Source organism: Oryza sativa, chromosome 7 (assembly GCF_034140825.1).
Source record: "Oryza sativa Japonica Group chromosome 7, ASM3414082v1".
Lineage (NCBI taxonomy): Eukaryota > Viridiplantae > Streptophyta > Magnoliopsida > Poales > Poaceae > Oryza > Oryza sativa.
The window spans coordinates 11,998,640-12,008,567 of record NC_089041.1 but is presented as its reverse complement, the minus strand read 5'-3'; the positions used below and the strand labels follow the sequence as shown (position 1 = coordinate 12,008,567).

General features: G+C 40.7%; 1 protein-coding gene across 3 annotated transcripts; it reads left to right on the top strand.

The window, feature by feature from the left end:
* Positions 1-243: 243 nt before the first annotated feature.
* LOC4342981 (DEAD-box ATP-dependent RNA helicase 5-like) lies at positions 244-7,541 on the top strand. 3 transcript variants are annotated; one of them, NM_001403048.1, is made up of 12 exons: positions 244-813; positions 929-1,053; positions 1,663-1,770; positions 2,066-2,146; positions 4,059-4,137; positions 4,610-4,695; positions 4,787-4,911; positions 5,441-5,509; positions 5,596-5,689; positions 6,439-6,603; positions 6,692-6,784; positions 7,096-7,541. In NM_001403048.1, the coding sequence occupies exons 1-12, from the start codon at positions 393-395 to the stop codon at positions 7,186-7,188; spliced, it is 1,539 nt and encodes a 512-aa protein (NP_001389977.1). In that variant the 5' UTR covers positions 244-392; the 3' UTR covers positions 7,189-7,541. The 3 variants fall into 3 exon arrangements, with proteins under 3 accessions (NP_001389977.1, XP_066168067.1, NP_001389978.1); XM_066311970.1 differs by lacking the exons at positions 244-813; positions 929-1,053; positions 1,663-1,770; positions 2,066-2,146 and adding an exon at positions 3,205-3,360 and having other exon boundaries at positions 7,096-7,492; NM_001403049.1 differs by lacking the exons at positions 244-813; positions 929-1,053; positions 1,663-1,770; positions 2,066-2,146 and having other exon boundaries at positions 3,312-4,137.
* Positions 7,542-9,928: the final 2,387 nt, after the last annotated feature.

The window sequence follows — 9,928 nt, the reverse complement described above, 5'->3', positions numbered from 1 at the left end:
CTTCTTGGGCCGTGCTTGGGCCGTGGCCTTGGCACGTGGGCCGGCACGGCACGGCCCGCTACAGGAGCCGTGCCTAACGGGCCGTGCCCTAGTGGGCCGTGCCGTCGGCGTGCCGTGTCGTGCTGGGCCGGGCCGCCCGTTTGGCCTGCTATATGTTGGTAACCACTCAAAAAAGGTAAGGGGAACCTGACCCGCAGTGTTGTGGGCTTCTATTTGTACCCTCAAAATGGATGGTCCAGATCTATTTGTTTTGTGCACGTGATGCGCCTTGGTCGTTCTAAACCCTAGAAATCAACCACCCCTTCCCCTTCTCCTTCACCTTCCCGCCGTCTTCGCCGCCCTCGTTCCTCTCTTCTACCACCACCACCTCCTCCGCCGTCACCGCCGCTGAGATGGGTCGCAGTATGCTTCCCGAGCAGCAGGAGGACGTATCGAGGAAGAGCAAGAAGGAGAAGAAGAGCAAGAAAGACAAGAAGCGGAAGCTGGAGGCGGAGGCCGAGGTGGTGGTGGTGGAGGCGGCTGCGGCCACGTCCACGGATGAAGCGACGAAGAGCAGCAAGAAGAAGAGGGCCAAGGGCGATCTGGGCCAAGGAGAGGAGGCGGAGAACGGCGGTGGGAAGGTCGTGGCCGTGACCGGGAAGGGCTCCGCGGACGCCAAGTACGCCCCGCTGTCATCCTTCGCCGCCACCGCGCTTCCTCCCCAGGTGCTCGACTGCTGCAAGGGGTTCGAGCGTCCGTCGCCCATCCAAGCGTACGCCTGGCCTTACCTCCTCGACGGTCGTGACTTCATCGGCATCGCCGCCACCGGATCTGGTGCTGAAAAAATTCTCTAATTAGTTAGTTTCTTTTTGTTAATTGGTTAGTACTGCTGCATCGTGCTCGAATTGCTGCTGATGGTTTGTTGTTCGTCGTAATTTGTTGATGCCAGGGAAGACGATTGCGTTTGGTGTGCCGGCTCTGATGCACGTTAGGAGGAAAATGGGGGAGAAATCTGCTAAGAAGGGGGTGCCACGGGTCCTCGTGCTATCGCCAACGAGAGAGCTTGCTCAGCAGGTAAACCCCTGAACTCAATCTTTTAGGGAAGTATAAGGGATGTATGCAACTTCCAGTGGGGATAGGAGAAATTGATTCACATATAAAAGGGGGAGATTTTTGGAATAGTATTTTTTTTCAATTTACTTGATAAATTCGTAATACACAATTTCATAGACACTTTATAATATCTGCCAATATGTTGTATCATCTGGAAATTAAATTGAGGGCGGTGGTTTTTTTTGAACCTTAGAACCTAATGACCTAGGTTATGTGCCACAAGTTGCAATACCCTGGTTTTGTAACTCTGACCCTAACACGTAGGTTTTCTGAAATTTACTCTAATTTATAAGTGTAGTCTCTCAGCTCACAACCTATATTTTGCTGATGATAAGATCGTTGAGTATCGAACTAATTGATAAGGACCTTTAGTATCGAACAAATTGAAGTGAAAGAGTTGCATGTTCAGATTTTTTACCTTTTTCTATGGTTGTATGGGATTATATAGTTTGTTTGGCCCAGCAGGTGTCATATACTGATGATATGAACTTGTAAGATAGGCATCTGATGGTCTGCAAAAACTACTGCTTTTTAATACACATGAATGATTCATTTTGTATTATATGTTAGATCGCAGATGTACTTTGTGAAGCTGGTGCACCATGTGGGATAAGTTCAGTGTGCCTTTATGGTGGAACTTCCAAAGGACCACAAATTTCTGCCCTTAAATCTGGAGTGGTAAGATGAGACTTACACAATATTTTTTTTACTCTATCTCAGTTCTGGATTATGATATATGACCAATGAATGTTAATTTCTAGAGACATTCATCATATTGTGATGACATTTCAATTTGCTATATTGATTTGAAAAGTTCTCTTTAAATGTATTGTTGAATAATTTTGTTTACTTTCCGAAGATTCAGCAGACTCGCTGCCTTGGATTTTGTTTTGTATCAATTATCCAGAAGTTAGTTACACGGAAATACTCATATTCCTGACCCCCCCCCTTTTTTCTGCCTATATGCTTTCAGGATATTGTCATAGGGACACCTGGTCGTATGAAAGACCTTATTGAAATGGGTATTTGTCGTCTTAATGATGTTTCTTTTGTGGTAAGTTAACTATGCATTTCATTGTGTTGTTGTCTATGGTTTTGAATTAGTATACACCCATATGGGGGCACCATGGTGCCCGGGCACCAAGGTATGTAATACACAAATTCACTCAAATTTTTGAATTTTTTTCAACTTCTGAGTATATACCCAGGTACAAGAATTTTATTCATACCTATACCTAGCAACAAACAACTCAAATTCAACTTTATTTTACAATCCATTATTACATACCTAACTAATTATAAGTTTGGATGGATGTTATATACCTAGAATCAAAATTTAACAAAAAAACTATTCAAATTAAGTTCAAACTTATATGGACTAGTTAGTAAAGAAGTTAATGTTTATACCTAAACATTTAAATAAATGGTTATATATGCTAAATTCCATGGATAACAAGAGAAAAGAAACAATATTCAAATGAAGGATAAATACTACATGATGTGTGGTCAACTTCCTCTATCTCTGCCCAGAACTACATGTCCCATGCCAGAGCTACACATGCATCATGTACCTCCTTGATCTTTTCTCCTATAGTAACTCTTCATTTGTGAAAGTAATGTCCATTTAGGAAGCACGCATCTTGGAATGATTGAATGGTTGTGATTCATGGTGCAGGTGAAATACATTCTCATCAAATCTCAAGTTCAAACTCAACTTCGTTTAGGAGTAACAAAAAAGACAAATTTCAGGTGAATAGTAACATGACACTATTCACCCGAAATTTGTCTTTTTTGTTTCTCTTAAATGAAGTTGAGTTTGGATTTGAGATTTGGTGAGAATGTATTTCATATCTACACCAATCTCTAGTAATTTTTTTTCATGAATTTACAAAACTTTTAGGTATGATTTTCACGAGTTTCCAACATTTAGATCATTTTCATCGATATGTCCTCTCTCTCTCTCTCTCTCTCTCTATATATATATATATATATATATATATATATATATATATAATTTTATTTATTTGTGAAGTTTGTCATTGATGTTTGAGTGTTACTTTGAGTTAACAAACAATATGTTTGTGCAGTTGTTGAATCTATTTGTTGTATTACATTGGAGGCCGGAGAACTTCATTGCACCTAACAAATTGTTGGCCACACTTTGTTTGCCATGCCACACCTATGGCAAATTGAGTTGTGGCAATGTTAGGCAACAACCAAACAGACCCTAAGATTCTTAACATGGGACAAGCTTAGAGAGAAACGCAGGTGCATGATTGATCTTTCGGTGGTGTTGTAGCAACACTCATGTCAAGATTGCTTTGTTCGCTGATTTTTTTTTTTTTTGGTGTTACCCCCTTGATAATAACGCCACAAGTTTGGCATTAAAGGCTCACCTGGTTCCATCAAATTTGAGTAGTTGGGTTGACTGGTCAATGATTGTTTCATAAAATTAATAATGCACAACATGAAAGGAATTATATCATTTTTATAACTTGAATTTGCTGTTACCTAAGAATAATATGGCTGAGGAACTATGCTGGTTTCTAGTGTACATAGTTCATATTGGGTTAAATGGCCACAGTGCATATACACATAAGCAGATAATGTAGTCATTTATAGAAGACAATACAAGTGACACACCAATGTATATGTATTTTCATCCACAAGATCAGGGTTGTGGAACCTACCAGCACTAACAGATTCGGCATTTTAAGATTTGAGTGGTATTTCCTCTTGTCTCTTCCATGCCCTCTCTCCTCTGTCCCCTACTCCCCTTTGTTGAACTGGACTTGACTCGTGAGGATGGTCATAGTCAATGGTAAATATTGGTTCAATAAGTTACACCTGTGATGTTACCTGGATTTTTTATTTTGCGCTGGTCAATTTTCATTCTGTTTAATTGCTTTGCTCATTTGAAGTGTAAGTGTCCTTTCTAACACAGACGTGTCTGGTAACTGATAAAGGTTCTAGATGAAGCTGATCGAATGCTGGATATGGGTTTTGAACCTGAAGTCAGAGCAATTTTAAGCCAAACTGCATCTGGTTTGTCTCCATTACTCTCTTCCTTTCAGGGCATGTGTATGTGCATGTCCACCTTTGCATCGCATGTATTCTTTTCCTTTCATCCCTTTTTATCTGGTTGGACTTATCCACAAAGTCTGTTGCATGTGCCCTCTTGCTCCATAGTTTTTAATACCTTATTCAGCACACTTGTGCTCATAAGTTAATAGCCACTAGTGACGGCAGAAATGAGCAAGAAATATTGTTCTCAAGATTTTCATACTTCTATATCACGTTGCTAAAAAAACCACTTTAGCCTCATGGCATTCATAACTCTTGGCATATTTTACTTACCATGATATTGAAATTGTGATGAATATACCGCGTAGGTGGAATACATTTGTACATTTTTTTCATGTCAATTTGACACTGCCATTTATTTTATGTGTTACTACACCTAGTTATCTTTTCTGAATATATCTGCAACCATGGCCATATAATTCTTCCTGTGCAGTACGTCAGACGGTTATGTTCAGTGCTACATGGCCTCCTGCTGTCCACCAGCTAGCCCAAGAGTTTATGGATCCAAATCCAATAAAGGTATAGTTTCTCTTTTCTTATCTCTTGTTAATATCTGATTGCTAATGCGGTAATGCTGACCTTCCGTATGTGGTATGCCACCTTGTTGTAGGTTGTTATTGGATCAGAAGATCTTGCTGCTAACCATGATGTGATGCAAATTGTTGAAGTATTGGATGACAGGTCAAGGGATTCAAGATTAGTTGCTTTGCTCGATAAATACCATAAAGCACAGAGGTAGGTATTGCAGTACGGATTTTACTTGTTGCTGTATTAGTCTCCATGAAAGTCTCACTTTCGAAAATCATAGGCAAAAGCATTGCAATCAGCATGCATGCTGGATGCTCTTGAGGATAACAAAAGATTTTAAGCTGAGCAGCTTAGAAAATTATGTATAAGATTGCATGTCATTCGTCTCGTCTTGCAAAATTTTCTACTTTGGATTGTATTCAGTCACATACCAAAGCTGATTGTTCAATTCTATTTGTAGGCTATCTCAGTTTGGCAAACTAAGGAAGTATTCCCTCCGTTTCATATTATAAGACGCTTTAACTTTTTCCTAAGTCAAACTTATTAAGTTTTGACCAAGTTTATATAAAACATAACAACATTTTCAACACCAAACAAACAAATATATTCAATGTTAGGTTTTAATTGAACCTCTGCACATGTTAGTATTATACTAATATCTGCTTCAACAAACTAATTAATCACCATTTGTCTTCATATGGATCTAAGCAGATTGTGCCTGTGTTTTGTGCAACAGAAACAGGGTGTTGGTTTTTGTGTTGTACAAGAGAGAAGCTACGCGAGTAGAAACAATGTTACAAAGAAGGTAGCAGATTTGTTTCCAGTGTGCGACTTAAATATTTGTGAAACTTATGCTCTACTTTCGCTAATCTACACATGCTTGTTGTGAAGGGGTTGGAGTGCTGTTTCTGTTCATGGAGATAAGGCACAGCATGACAGGACGAAAGCTTTATCTTTATTTAAAGAAGGGTCATGTCCTTTGATGGTGCGCTAATTCTAACTAATTTCTACATGGCTGCTTATAAGCATTGATAGTTCAGTTGTGGTTTTTTAATGGCTACTCTCTCTTGCTTATTTGTGAGCTTAGTGTAAATCTAGTTTTTAGACTTTGCCCTTGTAAATCTAGTTGTGGTTTCGTTATTTATCCCTTAAGGGATTTTGTTGGGCTTGGTGGTATTCTGCTACTATTTCCTGATCGATGATACTTTGAGAGTTGGAAGTGTTCAACTACTTGCTTGCAACATTGTTATTAATTTAAGGAAAAAGTCTTTCTCATCCCTGAATTCTTTGCTCGGTTTAATTTTCATCTCTTAACTCCTAAACCAAGTAAATACCATCCCTCAACTCTTGAAACCATGTATACCATGACAAATGAGTCCTGTGCCACCTAGGATCCCACGTGGATGCCAAGTACATAAACTAGAAGAGAAATGAGTTCTAGCTGGTTTTGGGAGCTGAGGGTCTGGTTTTATCAAGTTTTTGAGTTGACGGTTGGAAATCAAACCGAGCCAAGAGTTGAGGTATGATAAATTTTGGAGTATGTGAAATCATTTAACCGATAGTCTCACTTAAAATATGCTACTGAGGTTTTGTAACAGAAATGTACAGTTGTCTGCAACCGTTGTCTGAAAATATTGTGTTTTTATGAATTTATTTCCTTTTTATCATTGCATCCGTAGCACTTTTATTCTCATCTGTTAACACTTGTTTTTTTTTCTTTTGTATATTTTGCAGATTGCCACTGATGTCGCATCCCGTGGACTTGATATTCCAGATGTCGAAGTTGTCATTAACTATAGCTATCCTTTGACTACAGAGGATTATGTCCACAGGATTGGGAGGACCGGTCGTGCTGGCAAGAAAGGTGTTGCACATACCTTCTTCACTCAAGAGAACAAGGTATTGGAGATTATGTGCCACACGTTAGCCCTTAGGTTTAGCCTTACAACTTAAGTTGTACTTATTGTCACTTCAAAACTATATACAGGGACTTGCTGGTGAACTTGTCAATGTTTTGCGGGAGGCTGGTCAGGTCGTTCCTCCTGCACTTACAAAATTTGGCACACACGTCAAGAAAAAGGTTTGTGTTAACTGTGAAATAGATCTTGTTACATTCTCATTCGTAGAGTGCTTTGTTCATGTCTATAGGTACTACCGTGCTAGTTAACTAGGAATATGTCCTCGAGAAATCGTTTCAATCTATGAAAATACTGTTATATATGCTGATGCTTTATGCTACAGAAAGCTTAGCGACTTACTTTTTTACATTAATCCTTAGAAATGCTGTAACACCTTGCCCTAACGTTGCAAGTTCTAAGAAATAAACACTAAGGACTTTGCATGACATGACTGAGAAATGACCTTACCTTATTGCTAACAATTCATTTGCAGGAATCGCAAATATATGGATCTCATTTCAAAGAAATCAAAGCAGATGCTCCTAAATCAACAAAGATTACGTTTGGTGATTCTGATGAGGACTAGCAACATTTGCTGGTCTTTTCTTCGTTGCGTTCTGAAGTTTTGATGCTTGGAGTAGGCCAAATATTCGACAGCAAAATATTGCCTTTCTTGAAGGGAGAACCCCTCTAACAGTATCATTGTATACCTAGGTTAGTTTAGTATCAGTGATTTCCTACCTTGTCCAGACCATCTTATTTTATACTTGGTTGTATGTACTGCAATTTGCTTCTCTTGTGTTGGAAAAAACAGTAAAATCAGATATGTGCTAAGGCACCATTGGCAGTTCACAAAAGCAGTTTAGTCAAATAGAGGAATTTTTTTTTAATATACTGTTCATCGATATTTATCTCAGAAATATACTGGATTGTTGTCGATTAGCAGAAATGTACGATGGACTAGCATTGTTGTCGATTAGCCCAAATGTACGGTGGGCTAGCAAAAAGCGGGTGAAGAAAACTGTTTCAATGAGCATGGTGGCTATGATAATGCAAACTTCCTGGGAATAAACACCTAAACCAGGGGATCATGATTAGGAGCCTCACCAAACCAAGACGATTGGCGAGGAGGAGATGGCGATGACGATCTGGCGGAGACAACAACAACACTAGACAACGAGGGATTAGGTTAGATTAAACCCTAGGGACAACGCACGACGACAAACCATACTGCCAGGAGAGGAGGGCTGCTCACCGGCGGCCGGTGGTGGCTAGCGGCGGTGGTGTAGGAGGCGGCGGCTAGGGCTAGAGCTCCAATAAATTGGAAAATAGGAAAAAAAAAAAACAGGGATATGATGGCTTATATAGGGGTGGAATAAAAGAGGTGGGGCCAGAGGGAAGCCATGGCCGGCAAGGAGGGTGAGAGAATCGGACAAGGGAGTGGAGAAGCGCGCAGGGGAGAGGGGGAGGCGGCGGCCGAGTGGGAGGATGAGAGGGGGAGGGAAAATAGGGATATGGAGAATAGGATTAGGACTTTCCCAAATTGGAAAATAAATGCAGTGCCGTTTTAGGAAAAGAACGAAAACGGACACGGCTCGCCATGCAAAACGAAACAGCGGACAGTGAGGGGAGTGAATCGGGCACGATTCACGACTAAAGGCGGGAGAGAAAGATTATCATTAATTCAAATCTTGACAAATTAAATTATCAACATTAACTCCGATACTCTAAATATTCTGGGTTAAGTCATGTTAATGATTTTAGAGCAAAGAGAATTTGAAAAAAAAATATCCCTAACAATTCCGATTATTAAATACATTGTTAATTAAGGTTTTTCTTCTGGTTAACCAAAGTAATTTCTATAGACGATTTATTGATGAATTAGAACTACGGGAAAGGGGAAAACTCCAGGTGTGACATCTGTGTTAGTCATGGAATCTGAATCGAACTCAATAATAAAAAAAAATATCTAGGAGGGATAGATAGCTTGAAACCGACATAATCGAACCATAGGGGGGAAATTCCCCGAAATGCCAAATTGAGAAAAACCTAAGTAAACCCCCAAATCCTTGAATCAAATTAATCTTTTTTTTTCAATTCGGGGAGGCCTAATCCACCGGTGGGAGCCACACAGTTGGCCCTACGCTGGGAAACAACATCGTCCCATGGGCGTTTTCTTCGCCCGCGCGTGCCTCGACACGCGCTTGCCACCTCCTCCTCGCAGTTGCACCAGCTCCGCCACATGCCCGCCGTCATGACCCCACTGACCTAGCGCGCCATTGTCGCGTGAAGGACGGGAAGAGGCACGGCTAGGTGCCGTTCTCCGCAACGCCCCCAGCCGGAAAAGAGTTGGAGCCGCATGGCGGATTCCCCGCTGCGCGCGCGCCACCTCACCGGACCACCATCGCTGCTGCTCGCTTGCTCGAACGTGCCAGAGAGAAGGGGATTAGGGAGAAGAGAATGGGATTTGGGTTTTGTCCCTCGGCAATCGACCGAAGGTTGGAGCCGCGCGATGGATTCCCCGCCGCGCGGGTGCCACCTCGCTGGACTGCCGTCACCGCCACCATCGCCGTTTCCTCTCTCTCGCTTGCTCATCGTCAGGGAGAAAGAGGATCGAGAAGAATCTGGGCTAGGTTTTCCCCACAATTTCAGCGGAGCGGCTAGAATCTCAGACGACCATCATCTCTCTTGCATTGGGCTGCCCGCACTGTTCGCTAGGCCTTCTAGCCTGGCTAGGCCGCCATGACACACGCTTGTATGCCACAGAGTGCCATGTCGGTTTGAGCCTTTTAGGCCGAAATCAATTTATTTTTTAAGCAACTGATTTAATTTTAGTTTTAGATTTACAGAAATTTGTTTGGCACTATTTACATTTTAAATTGCTGGGAAATTATGATCAATTATTTGATCACTCGGTAAATTATTTTTAGATAAATTAAACCAATGAAAAGATAATTATTATTTCTTTAAATATTAAATTATTTCTAGAATTTGAACATATTCCGCTAAAGATTTTTGAGTGAATTTTATTTCAATATTACAAAGTGCATGTTTCTTTACCATTGCGGATGCCTTTACCTTTTCTCTTTTGCAGAGGAAGGTGAAGCCAGAGCTATAACTGCCCCCGTTTGTGAAAATTTGTGAAAGTTGGAATATGTTCTGAATGTGTAGAAAATTTGGAATATCTCACGCATGTGCGACATGAATCTGAATGTGTATACAATATGAAATATGTTTTTATATTTCCCAGTATAATTTGGAGATATTTGCGAGGTATGTACAAATTCAAGATTTTTATGCATATGTGTTATAAGTACCTAAGCAAT